The sequence below is a fragment of the Phoenix dactylifera genome, unplaced genomic scaffold (assembly GCF_009389715.1).
Source record: "Phoenix dactylifera cultivar Barhee BC4 unplaced genomic scaffold, palm_55x_up_171113_PBpolish2nd_filt_p 000454F, whole genome shotgun sequence".
Lineage (NCBI taxonomy): Eukaryota > Viridiplantae > Streptophyta > Magnoliopsida > Arecales > Arecaceae > Phoenix > Phoenix dactylifera.
The window spans coordinates 63,620-83,454 of record NW_024067884.1 but is presented as its reverse complement, the minus strand read 5'-3'; the positions used below and the strand labels follow the sequence as shown (position 1 = coordinate 83,454).

Sequence of the window (19,835 nt, the reverse complement as noted above, 5' to 3'; positions counted from 1 at the left end):
CAAGGGACTTAAATCAGACCCAAGAGACCTAAGCTAAACCAGCTCTTCAATTCCAAATGGCATCTCATCAGCATCTTTCCGTTTCCCCTGTTTCTTCCCAGCTCATCCAAGCGCGGAGCGTGCGACGGAAAGGGAGGAGGCCAGCAGCCATCGGAGGAGAAGAGTCCCAAGCCGAGTCCTCCATTTCTTTTCCATGAGTCTTCTTAACTTCCCAACGTCAACATCTGGAGCTTCCCAAACGTCTGCAACGTCCCAGCATTCATCAGAGTCCTTCCGTCTCCCCCGTTTCTTCTCAGCTCATCCACAAATCCAACATCAATGACTGCAGCTCAAACTTCTTCAATGTTCAACCTCCCAACGCCGAAGAGTCCCAAGCATTCAAATCCAAGCCTCATCCGCTCCCAGCAGCGTTCCAGCTTCTCCAAACCAGTGAAGTGTCTATAAAAGGAGAGGGAGGCCACGGATCACGGAGGAGGGGAAATCAGCCGACGAGGAAGGAGAGAACCACACGGTGGAGGAAGAGGAGGAAGCCAGCAACCACGACGGAGGAGGAAAGAAGGAGGAGGAACTTGGAAGCCATCTATCTGCATCTAGTCTTCCGATCGTCTCAGTCGGGCTTGGTCCAAGAGAAGGCAGCCGCACGGATCCATCCAGCCAGGCCACGGAGGGGAGAAGGCATCATCGGGTGGAGGCAGGAGGAGGACATGGAGCAAGGGGGAGAGGCGACCAGGGGGCCACGATTCATCATCCTTCTGGTGAAGCAAAGGGAAGAAGCTAGTCGGCGGGAAGGGGGATTGAGAGGCAATCGGACGGAGGAGAGAAGGGAGCCGGGAGAGAAAACAGAGTGCCCTATTTTCTGAACCAAAGAAAAGAAAAAAAAAAGGGATTTATGCTTTATTTTATTTGTTCTATACTAATCCCTTTTACAAAAATGCTTGCATCTCCTATGGATAGCTAAATCTAATATAGCTAAGGCTAGGGAAAAGCCTAGCATTTTCTTCATGTATTTCCTTTAATCATCAATTGAATTTTAATGTTTTTGATTTGAATTATGGTGCAGTAGATTGATAGAAATTATTTCAAACTTATATATTTTCTTTGATTTGTTATTTCTCCCGGGTATAACAGATGCTTAGAAATCCATGTAGTTTAAAATAGAATTACTATAATGCTGCCCATAAAACTAAATATATTTTATTATGATTAATAGATGATTTTAAGAAATGCATGATTAAGTGCTAGGCTGAATCCTAATGCCTTAGTTATATTTTTGTCAATCTGAATATTATTTAGCCTTTAGTTTTTGTTCACTGTCAAATCCCTGTGGATTCGATCTCGGACTCACCGAGAATATTACTTTGCTACACCCTATACTTGGGGTATCCTACTTTTAATTTCTCTTTTAAAAAGAACAAGATTAAAATCGTAGCATGTAATTCATCTCCTCGATTTTTCTCTATCCTAAGTCTCTTGCTCCTTCTAAGTTCGACTTGGGATTCTATTTCGGTGTTATCATTTTGTGATTTAGAGGATTCTCCTATTTCTAACTTTCTCTTTTTTTTCATGGGGAACACATTCTCAAAAAATACCGCATCATCCGATTCTTTAATAGTGTTTGGTGTAATATTAGGTACATCTGATCGTACTACTTAGAATCGGTATGCGTTACTACTTTTCGTGTACCCTATGAAAACTGCATCGAAAGTCTTAGGAGACAATTTAGTCATCTTGCTAGAGTTAATTTTAACTTTTGCAAGACAACCCTAAACTTTAAAATATTTTAGACTAGGTTTTCTACCCCACCGTAACTCATATGGTGTTTTCTGGTTATCTTTAAATGGTATACGATTAAGTATTTTATATGCTGAAATTAGAGCTTCACCCCACAAATTATTGGAAAGACCAGAACTAGTAAGCATTGAGTTAATCATGTCAATAAAAGTTCTATTTTTTCTTTCAGCGACTCCATTTGACTGAGGAGAATAAGGGGCAGTAGTTTCATGCAGAATCCCATATTCTTCACAAAATTTTCCAAATTCTGTTGAACTATATTCTCCTCCTCTATCTGACCTAAGTCTTTTATTGTTTTCTGGGTTTGATTTTCAAACTCTGATTTATAAATTTTAAATTTTTCTAAGGCTTCATCCTTAGTTTTTATTAAATATACATAACAATATTTTGACATATCATCTATAAAGGTAATAAAGTATCTTTTTCCTCCTCTCGTCAAAATACCGCTCATCTCGCAAATATCACTATGTATTAAATCAAGTAGGTTAGAACTTCTGCTTGTTGATTTAAATGGTTTTCTAGGTTGTTTAGCTTGAACACAAATTTTACATTTTTTGTTCTTCTCTAAATTATATTTAGGAATTAAATCTAAACTCATCACTCTTTTGAGGGTATTGTTATTCACATGTCCAAGTCTACTATGCCACATCTCTAAAGAGTCGATATGCATAACAAGTGCAGAAGAAATATTTTTATTCATATTGTTGCATGGTAATACACTCAATTTAAATAACCCATTAGCAACATAGCTCCTCCCAACAAATGTCCCACCTTTGGTAATTACAATCTTGTTTGATTCAAACACTAATTTAAAGTCTAACTGACTCAAAAGGAAACCACTAACAAGATTCTTGCTAACATCTGGCATATGTTGCACGTTCTGGAGAGTAAGAAATTTTTCAGATGTGAACTTCAATTTTACTTCTCCTTCTCCAATCACTTGTGCAATACTAGAGTTGCCCATGGTCACAGTTCTCCCTTTAACCTCCTGGTAGAAAGAAAAAGAGAAAATATCAGAACAAATATGGACAGTAGCTCTTGTGTCAATCTACCATTCGGTTGGATTGTATGCCAGGTTTAACTCAAATTTTGAGATTACTAATCTGTCCTCGGTTCCAGCAGAGCCAAAACTGGTTATCACGTTTGCCTGAGGAGTCACTTTGTCACCTTGCCCCTTGACCTTGTCCTTTCTATGTCTACACTGATTGGCATAGTGTCCTGGTTTTCCGCAGACATAACATGTTCTCTTGTTCCATTCCTTTTGAATATTTGGTTTTTGCTTCTCAAAATGTTTCTTGGGTTTATTCCTCGAGAAGTTAGTTTTCTTTGTTTCCACTAAGTTTGCCTTTGCACTAACTTCTGAGCCATTACACAAGTCCTATTTATGGTTATTCCTATGTTTTTCTTTATTTTGGACTTCATGTGCTTGATCAATTACTGATTTGTGATCTACCATTTTGTAAGAAAAATATTCTCCTATGATGAACTTCTCTTCTAATTCAGTTTCTTCATCATACTTTGACTCAAGTTCATCCCACAACATCTTAGCTGTACCTTCAGCTCTAGAGTAGATGTCGTATAAGTTATCATTTAGTGCACTAAGTATCAAACTTTTGCACAAACGATCATCTCTATCAAATTTGTATTTAGCAGCTGATCTATCGGATTCATGATCCATTGGGTCCTTAGTTGAAAGATTGTTTGAAACCACATAATATAAATCTAATGTGTCTAACCATAACTCCATCTTTGTTTGCCATCTAACAAAATTCTTTCCATCGAATGACTCGGATTTCAGGATATCTTTTAATGAGTTCTTAACTTTGTCCGTCTTTATGTTTCGAAAACAAATCTCTTTCAAAAATTGTTGGACAAACAACTCAAAAAACTCAAATAATCCACAAATAATTTAATTTCACTGAAACAACCGGTTCCGATGCATACCTCTTTGATGTCGTTTCCTTTAGATCCAAAATAAAATAGATAATACCTGTAGATCGGTCCGGGGCGTGTAGTCACTGTTTTTGAAAAAGATTCGCCTCCTTATATACACCGGATTCTGGCGATCCCTTCCTAAGATACAACGGATTGTTGATTTTGTAGACGTGCACAGTACTACAAAATCTTTTGAACTCCGTAGGGATTTTTCTGTATGCTCGTACACAATTGATTCAGAGAGAAAAGATGAAGAGTGATCGACGAAGAGGAGACCAACAACAAGATAACCTCTCTTGTCTTCTCCCCTCACCGCTTGAAAGCAAGAAAATTAGGAAGGCAAGAAAAAAAACACAGAAGGAAAGAGCTCTCTAATCGGATGTGAAGAGAAGGAATTAAATGAGAGTGAGAGGACTCTCCTCTCTCTCCTATCTGGAGTAACGTTGGAGCCCAACGTCTCTATTGCATTTAGGATGGTTTTAAATGAGTTTAAATGGGGAGAAACGGTTCACAACCATTTCAAATTTCAAATTCAAAACCTCTTACAACATGAACAACATTGCCTTCTTCATCCCCCTCCCTTGTTCTATAACCATCTCCTAGCTTTGAGGAGGAAGAGGAAGGTGAAGACAGCGGCAATGAAATAGAAGAAGAGATGGAGAAGAAAGAGAAGAGGGAGGTGGTTATGCTCGCGGTGGAGCAAGAAGAGGAAGATGGAGGAGTTGCTCTCTGGCACCATCGTCGCCATTGCCAGGACGATCATGAATGAAATAAAATAGCTCAAATCACCTCCGCTGGTGCCTACTCTCCTTTCCAATTCATATCAATTTCTCCACATCAGTTGCATGAATATATGTAAATTTAACTAATTTCACATTCAGAATTACATTATATAATTCAAGTATATTTCTCTTTACCTAAATTATATTAAAATCAAATAAATGAAAAAATAAATCTAGAATATTTTTATGCCTTGCTTGCTTGATAAATGTATACATATACAGGTGTACATGTGTATGTACGTATATATCTACATACTAAACAATAACTCTAAACTTTAGATTGCAACGTTGACTCTGGAACACCTTCTAAAATTGAAAAGTGCACTTGTTATACATATATCTATAATTCCATTATGTTATACTCGAGAACTGCCATATAAAAGCAAATGAATTTCATTATTATTAGTTAAATTTAATTGTCTCGCAGATGATGCTGTGACAATAAAAATTTCACAAGTAGACAGGATAAGAAAGGAAATAATAATGAGAAATCAAAATGCCCAGTCATAATATAACATGCATTTTAACTGACTTTGGTTGCTGAAACAAAAGATATGATAAAATGAGAGATGGAGAGGAGATATCATTCCTATTTTTGAATTCACACCTTAAAAAATTAACACCTCATCTTTGTTTTGCATGTGGCAACTTGTAAATTAGTCTTGTATTCCTTGTACATATAAAAATAAATAAGAACTTGTTGTGGTTCAAATTTGGCCCGAGGGTGACCACGCCGGAGGAGTCAAGGGAGCTGCCGAAATGTTGAGGAAGAGGGTGAGCCACCTTCCGCACGACGGCGTACCTGCACAAAGCCTCACTGGTAGTTCCGGTGAGGGCCCTCCGACGTTCAAGTTAGGGTGGATCTCCGATAGATCAAAAGTTCCCCTAGGCATTACCTGATAGTCTCTGTAAAGGTGCTCAGGTGATGGAGGTATGGCCCGTTCTCATCATAAGAGAAGATGGCTTCAAGCCAGATGGCGCGTAGCTATAGCTTACTTGAAACGTATGGTGCAGTCCGTTCTTATGAATGGTAAGGCATTGTCAGTTGTAGCAGGTTATGGCTGGAGCTGCATGGCGTTGTCCTTGACTGTCGTTGGCCAAAGCGAAGCATGGCGCGGAGGCGTTGCAAAGTACGTCCACGTAAACAGGCGAGGGTAAGCTCATGGATGCGGCCATAGGCGGGGCCGAGCTCGGAGAAAGATCGCATCATATATTTGGTGAGGTCGGTCTATCGGGTGCTGAGGTAGGCCTAGCTTCCTTGGTAGAGCGCCCCGAACTTGAGGGTCGAGGCGGGTTGATAGATAAAGCGCCCCGAGCTTGGTTGAGGCAGGTCGGCGAATACAGAAGGCGCTCCGAGCTTAGTCGGGCAGGTTGGCGAATATTTCTGGGGTTAAAGGAACTTTTGGGCTTGCAGTTGACACAGCAGGGTGTCTCGAACTCGGGCCTGCGACGTCATTATAAGCATCAGAAGAAATTGTTGTAGGTCGTGGTAGTGGAGAGATTCGGCCGAGATCGACTAAGCCTTCGGTGGAGTCCGGGGTTGGACTGGTTCTGAGCTGGACTGCGGTTCTATCTGATCGAAGTTGTGGTTTGCTCGGCCGAGATAGGACGATCCCTTGCCCTAAACAGGACGATTCATTTTACCCCCCATCAGAACTTAATGGTAAAATGCTCCCCTGATTCAGGAGAAGTGAAAGAAAATCAATATATATTTTTTGACAAAATAAAAATTTAACTATTGAGACATAAAATGCATTATAAGCAAAAATAAAAAATAATATAATATTAAAAATATTTTCCATTCTGCTAATGAAAAGGAAAACTTGAAATATAGATAAAACCCTTGAATAGATAAACCAATATCATATTTTAAAGAAAAGATTATTATTTCATTGAAACTTAGATTATGATTAAAGTAAAAATAATTAAAAGTATAATGCGACAATCATGAGAGTTTCAAAGTTATTCCCAAAAGAGCAACCAAATCAACAAATTAACTAACATAGTATACTAGTATAATTTAAATTAAAAAGATAAATTATAAACAATTGTTTTCAAATAATCCACACCCAACTTGACTCGAACTCGACTTGTTAGTAAGATTTGTGAGCTTAAACATGATTATGAATTAACATCAAAGCTTAAATTGGGTTAAGCATCGAGACATCAGTAGGGAGTGATAACTTACTAACCAAATTTGAAATTAACCCAAAATATAGGGTTTGGGCTTGACATCCAAAATTAAGAACGTTGAGGAAACGACAGCGGACCTTATATGAGAACGGGCACAGCGGGCGCATCCAATAATATAGACCGAGCTCAAGATCACCTTACTCCCAATGTGCATCCTTATCTCTCATCAACCTACCAAGGCAAGCTCCAAAACCCACAACACCCACCCACCGAACGCGGTTTCCTCTATTCAACATAGCCAAGCGGCCTCCTCTCCACACCTCTTCATCTTCTCCCACCTCGACCAAAACACAAGAAATACCTCGCAGCCCACCTCCTTCGAACTTCAATTTCACCTCTTCTCCCTTTCTGATCTCTTGGTTTCTTAACATTGATGAAATAAAGGCCGGTTTGCTTAGCAAAAAAAATAAAAATAAAGGCAGGTTTCTCAATACTGATGAAATTATATTTAACTAAAATGTATGTGTGGCTCAAGTTCAACTTAATGAGCAATCAATAAACTTGGACTGACATCACAGTAGTCAAAATCCAGCCCGACCGAAATCTGATCTAACACAAGCTGGCCGAATTGTTCTGCTCGGAGTGAAAAAGCTGCTCGGAATGAAGAATTTGACCTGCAAGTAAAAAAAAGAAGAAATATTAAAGGTTGCCGGTTTCGATCTGGCGGAGGATCTTTCGGTACTTAAGGAAGACCGAATTTTGGTGAAACAAGAGAGATCGAAGAGAAAGGTGATAGAGAGTGAAATCAAGTGAGAGAAACCATACTTAGCGGTCCCTTGGCCTGGTATATACACGAGTGAGAGTGTAGGATGGTTATCAAGAAGATTGGGCGTGTAGTAGTTATTAGACGTGTAGCAACAACCAACTTAATTACTTTTAATGTGTTTTGATTCATAGATGTGGTGCTTCAGTATTGGCCGGTCGGCTGAACACTTGCATTCTGCTATTGTTCAGCTGGTCTAGCCGACGAATCCGAGCTACATTACCTTGCTTTTATTTTTCTACATTTGCAATTCGACATGGTCCTTATATAGCATTCTAGTCTTTCCATTTACATAACTAAAAATGGAGAATTTCAAATACTTAATGACACATATATTAAACACCAGTGTCTATGATAAATGGGCAGTGCCGGCCATTGGACACGAAGAAAGAGTCATTAATTTAGCTAAAAAATAAGGGCATATTTTCCTGATACATATTCACTACCAATGACAATGATAAAATGGGCGGTGACAGCCATTGGACACGAAGAAAGAGCCATTATTTTAGCTAAAAAGTAAGGGCATGTGTTCCATCTCTGCTACACGCGATCGCTGATCAGTGCAACATTCATGATGTTCGCTAATGAAACCATCGAGCATTAATAAGGCAATGATCTCGTTTTTAGTATAATTGAGCTACTTGGGGGAAGCTGTAGACTGAATGGAGCGCCGATTCCTGGCTCATGAAAAAGTAATTTTCTCATGTTTCTCATGGAAAAGACTTTTCCATGAAATGTGGAAATCATATTTTTATGATAATACAACTTTTTCATTTCTCTCCTTTGAAAACTCCAAAAAAACAAGAAGCATCTCGTTACTTTTCCATTTACCACATTTTTTCTCCTTTTTTTCACGAACCAAATGAGCCCCAAAAGAAAAAGAGGGCGCGGGGGGATGGGAAGTGGCGGACTCGGTGGACTGCCATAAATCTAGATCATTGAAACTTAGAAATTGAGACCAAAACCACAAAATATTTTGTTGTTTATTCATGAGAATAAAACAACAAAATATTTAAAGAAACTTCTTCGAGCCTCTCTCTAAGACCAACCGTCGGTGCTGCTACCAAAGTGCATGTGCATGCGCACCGCTCATTTATATATCAATCGATCTTTCTCCCAGCATGAAAGCATGGTCATCGATCTGTGGAACCGCGCCACGTGCAACTCAAATGGACGTGCCACAATTATCCACCAGCAATGCAATGTTATTCCTAGAAGTAAGCTACTCATGCCATGTGGAGGGGTGTGACTTACGATTCCATGTGAGGCCTCCCCCCCCCCCCCCCCCCCCCCCTCCATGCCTCTTGCGATTAGAGGATATTGAAGACAAGATGGGTCCAGTGTCAGAAGTTTCATAGCATGTTCTCCACTTATATACGCATCTAATGTAACCGCCGGGCATTACATGTGATGATATGGGGCCATTACCCTTGATGAAAGTAGGTGTTCCATGTGAGTTGTGACTTTTGTATCGCAAATTTCTGTACTACTTGCCATGTCATCTATCTCAGAGCTAGTTAGCTCTTTTAGTGCTGACACATGACCCGTGCAGATGTAAAGTAGAGTCGTCTGTTTTCGAGATGGATGATATGGTGGCAATCCATAATGGTATTGTACTTTATGGTGCAAAAATCAGCACGGTTTCATGTAATATGAAAGCATAACAATCTATCTGTCTTTGGTGGTACCGAATTTTGGATGTTCGCAATGCTAATACCAATGTTGATCGGAACATCCTTTAGTAAATTCTTCCAATTCTTAGAATATGATTCAGTTGATCCATGGATTGTAAGGCGATCCATTCATGGGAAAGCATCAAGAGAGAATTATTTTTGACATCCAAGGCATGAGACACCTACGCTTTATACGCTTCAAGAAAGATAAACTAGGATGCCAGTGTAGTGAATCATTTGTTCTAAGAACTTTGCTTGATCTTCTAAATTTAGTACGTATATTTTGGCCAACATCAACTTACGATACAATGTTGATGGGAAAAAGGCCTGGACGATGATAACAAAAAGAATGATGATTATTCCAATCGACTTTCTGGTATATCAGGTGCATGTGCATAAGGGGGTAATTATTTAAGTTGATAAAAACCGACTTTAGCCCTGGAGGAGCCCTACCGACACATATTCAGTGAGAAAAATATTATTTTTTATAACAATGTGGAGCTGCGTCCTACTTCTAAACCCAAAAGACAGTCAAAGCTCGATCTGGGACCATTTGTACCCTACAAGCCAGTCAAAATCAGATACATGTAATGCTGACTGCACACCTATGATTTGTGGGGTGGTTGTATCTTGGCAAGAAAAATGGGGTGTAACTCTGGATATGGTGCTGTGCCTGTTCATTCTTTAGACGCTGTTGTCCCTTATAATTATGAGACTAATAGTTTCAGTGAGACCCGGCGTTTTACCATCTCAACCCTCCTTTGGCAATCTCATTGCTTTGTTTCTTTGGGTTTTTTATCTTAGGATGACTTGAATATTGTCAGAGCAAATACTTCCTGGTAATCACTGGCACATCTTGGTCGAGACAAATTACAGGGTTATGGAGGGGCACGAAGAAGTTGGTCGAGACAAATTGGTAAATTACAGGGTTGTGGAGGGGCACCAAGAAGGCGAAACATGACACGCCACTAAATAAGCTGGCACGTGGAGGTGCGCGAAACAGCCGTGCCCGAGAGGCTTTCTCCGGCGTATTCATGTGATGCATGCATGAGTAAGTTTCCAACCTCAATTCAGCTTTTGATATCAAAAACTCTAAATTTTGTTAAACAAAATAGCTAAAAAATATTATTTGAATTTTTTTTGATCCTGTATAAGTACCTAAAATCTACCTACTAAATAATCGGTGTAGAACTAAATACATGCCTGCTAAGTTGGGATATTCTAAGTAAATTGTGGAACTTCTTGTGTAGCAATTTGTTTGGTTAACCTTTATATTATGCTGATCCTGGCAAGTTTATATTCAGGCCAGCTATTCTTGCCTCCCGAGCTATTAATTTGCGGTGCTTAATGATTTCTTTTAATTATAATTGTTGTTGGAGCAGCATGGCTTTCGCTTTTTTTTTATTATTTTTTGCCAGCTGGCAGTGAATAAAGTCCGTCGAGCGGAATTCCCTCTGACCGCCCGTCAACCCAACGCCGCATGTTTTCCGTGTCCCGCGGCTTCCAGCTCTCCGTTAGCCTCCTGCGACGGTTCCCTTCGCCATATCAAGATATCGTCATCTTTCTGTTTTGTTTTTTTTTTTCGTCGCAGTCTCCTCCGTTGGATCAAGATTGGATGGTCGAATTGCAAGGCAAACGATTGGAACCCGTGACAGCAGCAGCACATCGGATCCGGACCGAACCGACGAGGTGTTCCCAATTTCCTCTCCCGTAACAAATCGACTAAAAATTTATCCCAAATGGGGACAAATTTTGCAATTTGTAAGTTAGGAATCACACCGCCTAAGTTACAAAAGCATCCGCGGAATACCTCCGTCGGTTTTTTGATCAGACGGCCAAGTTTTTCCCACGCCTTCCCCTTATCCAAACTCTGTGTTCTAGCTAAAATTCATACAGGTCGGCATGTAGATTATAAAAAAAAAAAAAAGGAAGCGCGAAATGGGCCATGATTTCCGTGAGATTTCCGGAATTGGAGTTGCAGAGATCATGTCAGACCCACGTGACTGTTGGCGTCGGAGGCCTCGATCTTCTTTTAAATTGGCGCATGGCTCCAGGCCCACTCTGGGGCAATCTTTGCCCGCCCAGTTCGCGGGACGGGCCCCACATCGTGGGCTGTTCCCAACCTTCTGGCTGTTGACTTGATCTCTGTCTCGTCCCACTCCAGGTTTCACCGTCCCCCGACGAGCCCGCTAGCGGTGCTAATACCAAACGAAGTGGCCTTGTGACATTTTGTTTTTGTTGGCACAAGAATGATCCAGATCATATCCATACAGCACAGTCATGTCTTGCAAGGAAAATAAGAAAGATAGTGCTTGTATTGGTACCGATTTAGTCTTTCAATTGAATTGAGTTCTTATGCTTCTTTATACAGCAGCATGCATGATGTTAGACACTCTATCACCGAGCAAACTCTCTAATCTTGGTTGCATTATTCTGCAGTTGCCTGCCATTGACTGCCTAAGCTCTATCACCACCATCAAATTTCAAATGCAAAGTCATATAAACTGGCGAGGCCACACTCGTATGGTGATATGGGGTCGGAACCCCGACACCAGCCCACACACCGGCCGAGCAGGGAAAGCATCTGCGTCCCTCCCGAGGTATTGTCCGCTCTGGGATTGGCCGCTTCGGGTCTGCGGAAGGTCGCCCAGGGAGGTCGCCCAGGGCCGGAGCCCAATGACAGTCCCGAGCCCTGACGGCGCGGGGGTCCGCGGAGGTTGCCCCCTACCCTCACGGTTTTGTCCTATAAAAGGCGCCTCGTGAGGAAAGGTTTTAGGCCTCCTCATTATAAGGCACAGACCTTTCCGCTGATTAGCCGATGTGGGATTAAACTGGAAACCCCATCCCACAACACAGCCCCCCCAGCGGGAAGGTCTGTGCGTGGCCGGGGCCCTTCCTCTAGCGCCATCTGATGTGGGGTCGGAACCCCGACACCAGCCTACACACCGGCCGAGCAGGGAAAGCATCTGCGTCCCTCCCGAGGTATTGTCCGCTCTGGGATTGCCGCTTCGGGTCTGCGGGAGGTCGCCCAGGGAGGTCGCCTAGGGCCGGAGCCCAATGACAGTCCCAATGACAGTCCCGAGCCCTGACGGCGCGGGGGTCCGCGGAGGTTGCCCCCTACCCTCACGGTTTTGTCCTATAAAAGGCGCCTCGTGAGGAAAGGTTTTAGGCCTCCTCATTATAAGGCACAGACCTTTCCGTTGATTAGCCGATGTGGGACTAAACTGGGAACCCCATCCCACAACATATGGCATGTTGGATCATCAAGTCATGTAGTAGTGAGTGGTAAATAATAGGAAATATAGTGTTGTTGGGGCAATCGGCCTCCAACGACGCTTTCGGGCTCTCCGATGATGCTTTGCAAAGCGTCGTTTGTTATTTTGATTTCCGACGACGCTATTTAGTCTAAGTCAGACTCCGTCGGTATTTTTCGATGTTATTTAGAAACATCTACATATTTTGGTACATCAACCAAAATTATGGACGCTTCTAGCATCGGCAGTTGCGTGTCGAAAAATACTATTTTTTTTGTAGTGGGATTTTAGAGGGCGCTCATTTTTCCTTTGAGACTTGTCTTGCTTATTTCAGCGTGGCGCTTTGGGTTGTACCTATCTTCATCCCTCAAAGTTGTTTCTTGGGATCTTTCACTTCCAGATTCACCAAAAAAATAAACAAAAAAGAACATGGGAGAGTGAGTTTTATTTCGAAATCGCATAAGTCTTGGGATTTTCAACTGACAAGTTTATCCATTCCCTAATGAAATGTACATACAAATCTATAGAAATATAAATTAACTAAGCGCAAAAATAATCGCCAAAGTTTTTATCTAGTTTATTGGCAGGACTGCACATGCAACTCCAACTATTTTAAGAAATCTGAATTATTATAGGGCCTAAGTGGACCTTGTTTGCAATTCTACACGGTAGATGGAGTCATGTTCTGTGGTACTATAAAATAATTGCGACGAGATTTCTCATTTCTCTTGTCCTTTTTTTTTTGCTGAAAATTTCTCTTGTCCTTTATGCAGCATCTTTTTCTCTTGTCGGTGCTCATTAGCGCATGGAGCCCTGGCTACTTCGAGGAAAGCTGCAGACCTTTTGATAATCTCTCGGGCCATGATGGAATTCCCAACGGTAGGCGGATTCATGTCCATAGCCAAGATTTCTCCTGTCCCTTTTCAGCTTATTAAGATCACAGTGATCATATTAAAAAAAAAAAGAAAAAAAAAGCATGCCCATGAAGAAGATGAGAACCAGACCGGACCGGCCATCTTATGGTTCTTGGACTTGTCCGAATGACGAGACTACCCTTCCGCCGCGGGGGCTGGCGTGGAACAGCGGCGCGGGACGGTGCACGTGATATCGGGGCTGCTCGTGTCCCCCGGGCGGGCGGGGGTTTGAGGAGTGAAGCCTGAGGGCTAGGACGCGCCGAATCCAAAATATCGAGACGTCTTATCGGGACGCTACGAGAAACCGACACATTCTCGGCGTTCAAACCGGGCCGGAGAACACGTGGACTCGCCAGAGAGTTGTTTAATGCCTCTGACGCTTTGGCGCTTTCGTTATTAGAAGGAAAGCAGAGGGTGTTTTCGTGGAATCCCGTCGTTATAAGCCCCCCTCAAACCCCAAACCCCAAGCCCACCCGTCCATCCATCGGCGGATCTCTCTCTCTCTCTCTCTCTCTCTCTCTCGTTCTCGTTCTCGTTCCCTCAGTCTGCGTAGTGAGTGTACTGTATATGAGCATGATGTCGCGTTATGCTGCGCTGGTTCTGCTATTGTTCGCCGCCGCTCGGGGCGCCGCTGCCATCACCGACGGTAAGATTCCTGAGCTCTGTTTTCTTTTGGTATTACGATCGCGGTTAACTTCTCTTCTTCGATGACCTTTTCTGTGTCACCTTTGGTCTCTCTAATCCCAGATAGGTTCCAGCGCTTATTTTTGGCTTTTTAGCTGGCAGACTAGATAGATTTATCTGTATTCGAGATCCACTCCAGAAGTCCAGATGACTAAATCACCTTTTCGTTTTCTCTTTGATCTGCAATACTATATAAAAAAAAAAACATCTAACGTTTGTTCGAAGAACCGCCACGGTTCCATGGTTCTTAAACGATCCTCAAGCATCCATCTCCATCCGCCCTCGTTTCCCAATAAATCTGCTACACTAGAATATTCAAAATATTCAAAACAAGGCGAGCAAATTCAAATCGGCCCTCCGGTTCGAGGGTAAAATTTTGTTGGGACGCGTGCTGATGTTTGAATCGTATTTGAAGAGAATGGGGCACCAAGATGGTGCAGATTCGGGTCGTCCTGCAGCATATACGTACCCATGTGGGTGGCAATAGTTTAAGCAGAGTCCCAGTGTCAGCCTTGTCGCCCCTGTGGTGTTTGGACTTCCGGAAATGCCCTTCATTTAACGCTCTGTTTCGCTCTAAGATATAGATAAAAAAATATTCTCGTGTCGGCCGGCTACGGCCTCTTGTCTTGGTGCTGTCAATTTGGTTTAAATTTATCGATTTCATAGGGGGACTGCTCTTGATTACTGGTCGCCGCGCGTCTGAAAAAGTTGCCATGTGGCAAGATGGTTGTTGTGTGCGAGATTTATGAGCACGAATCTTGGCATGTTGCGATGAGAACTTGTCCACGCCGTATGATTCTGACAGGCTGGAGTGATAAAGCCCATTTAATCTGCTTTTGGAGGAAGTTGCCGGATCGGATGGTTCGATTTACTACTGGATCTACGGATCGGCGAGCTGTACTTCGTGGGTCCCATTTAAGTGGATTTCTGATAGCGTGCATCCCTAATTAATTCTCAAGTCTATTAAGTTTTGCTAGCTGTCTTGAGGCATTTGGATCTAGGTCTGGGACTTGATGGAAGCGCACGTTTCCTTTCGCGCAGATAGGTCCGTCTCATTGCATTTTTTGATGACCTGGTTTCATAAGGTAACTGCCAAATGAGGGTGACGCCGATGGGCATTGGACTCTGGTGCAGCAGATTACCAAATCCTTTGTGTTTTTTTTTTTGGGTGGGGGGGGGACATGCATGCTTCTTAGGTGATACAGTGATGCTACTCTCTTCTTTAGTCTCTTCTGTGAATATGTTTTCGACTCAGATCTTAGCAGGGCGCTATGTGACCTCGAAAAGGTCCAGAAACATATAATATAATATAAGGCTAATATAATTTTAATAATAATATATTAGTATTATACTATAATAAAATATAATTTATTATTAGATTGGATTCTAATTTGTAATATTAATAATGTACTATTAATGATATTTTATTATATCATATTATGTTATATTATTATTCTATATTATTCAATATTATATTGCACTATATTATAATAGTATTATATAAAATAATAATAATTTAATATGTAATATTATATTGTATTATATTTTAATATGTAATGCTATACAATATTATTTATTATCATTTTATCATACTAAAAGTACTTTTTTATTTTGGTTATCAAATATATATTAAAGCTTAACCGTGCTTTAAAAATATAATTGCACGACAGCAAATGGTTTTTTATAAAATTTATATTTTGAAAGGCGGAATTTCTAAAAGTTTTGAATCCTTGGCCCTTAATTGACGAAGTCACGTGACATGCGACGACGACTACTCCCCTTACAATCTCCGTTCAATTGCAGGTGCTGCAGCAGGCTTGCTGCCGAATGGGAACTTTGAGAAAGGGCCCAGCCGCTCCCAGCTAAACGGTACTCAGGTAATCGGCCGCTATGCCATCCCGGAGTGGGAGATCACCGGCTTCGTGGAGTACATCGAGTCGGGGCACAAGCAGGGCGACATGCTGCTGCCAGTCCCCGAGGGAGTCCACGCGGTGCGCCTCGGCAACGAGGCCTCTATAAAACAAAAGCTCAAGGTGACCAAAGGCATGTACTACTCCATCACCTTCTGCGCCGCCCGCACCTGCGCCCAGGAGGAGAGGCTCAACGTCTCGGTGACCCCGGACTCCGGCGTGCTCCCCATGCAGACCATGTACAGCAGCAGTGGCTGGGACTGCTACGCCTGGGCCTTCCAAGCCTTGTTCCCCCAAGTCGAGCTCGTGATCCATAACCCTGGCGTCGAAGAGGACCCGGCCTGCGGTCCTCTCATCGACTCCGTCGCCATCAAGACACTCTATCCTCCCAGGCTCACAAACAGTAAGCGCTCTCTATCTTCTCCCCAGATTGGCCTGATGTCCTGATCCATCTCTCAATAGTTAACAATTAATGACAGAAAACCTGTTGAAGAACGCCGACTTTGAGGAAGGGCCCTACATCTTGCCCAATACGACGTGGGGCGTGCTGGTCCCGCCCAACATCGAGGACGACCACTCTCCTCTCCCCAGCTGGATGGTGGAGTCCCTCAAGGCCGTCAACTACATTGACTCCGCCCACTTCAAGGTCCCCCAGGGCAAGCGCGCCGTCGAGCTGGTTGGCGGCAAGGAGAGCGCCCTCGCCCAGGTCGTCCGCACCGTCGTCGGCCGGGTCTACACCCTCTCCTTCTCGGTGGGCGACGCCGGCAACGCCTGCGCTGGAACCATGATGGTCGAGGCCTTCGCGGCCCGCTCCACCGTTAAGGTTCCCTACGACTCTAAAGGGACCGGCGGCTTCAAGCGGGCCGTGCTCCGGTTCACCGCCGAGGCCGAGCGCACCCGGGTCGTCTTCCTCAGCACCTACTACAATACCCGGACCGACGGTTCGCTCTGCGGCCCGGTCGTCGACGACGTCACGCTGCTCAGCGTCCGGAAACCCTCGCGCCGCCTCCGCCTCCTGTGAGCGTGAGGGCCGACGGCTGCTAGAGCGGAAGGATCGCCGGCTCAGCGATGCGGCGATGGCAGTGGATTGAATGTTCTTCTCCCCTGCCGCTTTCTCCGTCTCTCTTTTCTATAAAAAACTTGAGACATTATCATATATCTCCAAGTGTCACTGGAGGCATATAAGGAACCATAATATCCCGTGAACTTACTTTGATTTTATTCGGCTGGACACATCAAACATATGGCCCAAAATTTTAAGCCCCAAAATTTTAAGAAAATCTAAGCCCTAGTTCAACCCGAACCTAGGCTCATGCCAGACGGAACCTGAATTACCTGTTTGGAACAAAAATAGGTTCCGTCCAAATTAGATTATAGCTTGATGTTTTATACTATTGCTTCACAAGTAAATGGGCTAGCCAAAAATTGGGCTCTCTTTTATAATATTAGTAACTGATATATGATGCATTATTCTTAGCTAAACCCGCTCTAATTTGTTCTTTAGTTTTCCGTCATTCTCTCCATATAACAGTATGCAAAATAAATGTTTTTTGGGTTGAATTTGCGCTTCATTTTGGACCTTGTTTGAATTTTGACTCGGATCGGATTCTTGTCGGATTAATGATTTATCTGAGCTCGTGCTTGACAAATAAATAAACTCTACATTTAAACCGATTGCCGACCATTTTCTAGCCACTGACGTACGAAAAGAGTAAATATTTTGGTGGTGCACTGTTATACGTTTTTAGCTGACCACCGGGCAGATAATAGATTCTTCACCTTAATCATCCAATTGCATATAAACTTCTGGCTACAACCTATAAAAAAAACTTGAGACATGATAACCTCACTAATAAAGTCATTTATCATAACCTTTTTTCAAGACTAAAACGAAAGCACCGATAGTTATCAGTAATCGGATCCATTTATTTGGAGTTTACATTTGCCCTATTTTTTTAAAGTTTTTGATTAAAATATAAATAAATTGGACCAGACCGAGGATATCTGCTACTTCCAATTAAGCATGTTAACGAGCCGAGTCGAGCCCAAGCTTGGGAGGCTCGGGCTCAGCTCGTTTTACAGAAGCTCGGGCTCAGCTCGTTTTACAGAAGCTTAGGCTCAGGCTTGGGCTCGGTACCGAGCTCTGTATTGGGCTCGAGTTCGGGCTTTATTGGCAAAGTAAAGGCTCGGGCTTGAGCTTGTAAAGCTCGTTTCAATTACGAGCTCCAGCCCGAGCCCGAGCTCGGGCTCGATAAAAGGCATCCCCACCCCATGAGTCCTCCTGGGTCTGCCCCCTCCTTCACCACGAAGCTCGCCCCCCTTCCTCCATGCCCCCCGCCGTCCCCGTTAGTTCTGGAAAGTCTCCCATTGGTCTTTGATGGCAGGTCTCTAGCCAACACCGAGGTGTTCCCCACCGCCCCCTCCAGAACAGTCATGTTGGCAACCGCCAATTTCACGGTCTCGACAACAATCCCGGAGTTCGGCCCAAAGCGGACGCCACCGGAGAGATTCCCGATGATGGAGCACCTAACGACCAGGTAGCTGAGAACAACGTCGGCACGGAGCACAAGGATGCCGTTCCCCTTCATGTAGATATCCTTGGACAGCTGCACGCTGGAGCCGACTGCTGATCTCACACACTATGTCCAAGTCTCCGGCGCCGCCGAGGTCGGCCTCGCAAGAACACGACGGTGGCATCAAGGACGCCGGTGGGGGAGGCGACGGCGGGAAGTAGTCGTGCCAGGAGAAAGACTCGTAGCTCAAGATCGAGAACTCCCCTCCCCGATCTAGCCCCTCCTCCTCGATAGCAATTGTCAGCTAAGTCACGAGCTCTGTTGGGCTCGTGAGCTGCTCGGATTTAAACGAGTCTCATTTTGGGCTCGGGCTTGAGCTCGTTTGACTAACGAGCCAAGCTCGAGCTGAGCTTTTACCGGGCCGAGCCCGAGCCGAGTCCGAGCAGCTCAACTCGTCAACAGGCCTATATCCAATATGACTGAGTAGACAACACTGTCTAGATAATATAAAATCTATCTCGCAAGCCAAACCTTCTTCATCCATGTTGGTCTAGCTTTTACATTAGGAAAAAATTTAAATCTAGAAAAACAATTAATACAGAAACAAGTGATGGTGAAGCAAAGTTTGCTTGTGAAGACACGTTTCTACCATTATAATACAAACTACCATCGATCATCCATCCACAACAAAGTCCATGCTAGTATCACTCCTCCGACATGCATTGCACGTGTTAGATGCCAGTATAAAATATCAATCCTGACACGAATAATGTAATTTTTTTCGAGCTTTAGGTATCCGATGAGCAACAAGGATTGGTAGCAAAGAGAAAAGTTGATTCCTAATCTATCGTATATGGTGACACAATTGACATTTAGTATCTTCCCATTCAGAGCATAGTGGATAAGAAGAAACTTTCGAGGACATACTTGTTTCGTCATGTTGGCACTTTCATTCCTCTCAGCGTATTTACAATTAGTGCCCGATCTTGTTTTCACAATGCAATATCCTTGATTGTCGTTCAAGAATTTTTCACTTAAGAAGAGCTGAATTGCAAAAAAAAAAAAAAAGAAAAACATTCTATTATATGCAGTCTTTCAAAGCCTGCTGATCTTTTCATCGAAAGAGAGAACTAGTGGACCTGCTCCCATGCTAGACATACATCACATGGGAATATGCATGAAAAACCCTAGCATGACCCATACAATTATGCAATCCCATTTAGTTTCTCCTAATATATAAAAATACTAGTTCATGCATTGACATTGCCACATGAATCATGTTTATTTTCTGATATTTTTTTTTTGATATAAATGAATTATGTTCATTGAGAAAAAAAGAGAGGAGAATCAAGTAGTCTCTCCGTTCCATATTTAGTTCTGCTTCACATTTCCAGTATTTTCTCATGGGCAGCAAATCCATCCA

General features: G+C 42.9%; 1 protein-coding gene across 1 annotated transcript; it reads left to right on the top strand.

The window, feature by feature from the left end:
* Positions 1 to 13,774: 13,774 nt before the first annotated feature.
* Positions 13,775 to 17,359, top strand: LOC103695476. The gene is made up of 3 exons (XM_008776814.2): positions 13,775 to 13,951; positions 15,793 to 16,302; positions 16,379 to 17,359. The coding sequence occupies exons 1-3, from the start codon at positions 13,873 to 13,875 to the stop codon at positions 16,918 to 16,920; spliced, it is 1,131 nt and encodes a 376-aa protein (XP_008775036.1). The 5' UTR covers positions 13,775 to 13,872; the 3' UTR covers positions 16,921 to 17,359.
* Positions 17,360 to 19,835: the final 2,476 nt, after the last annotated feature.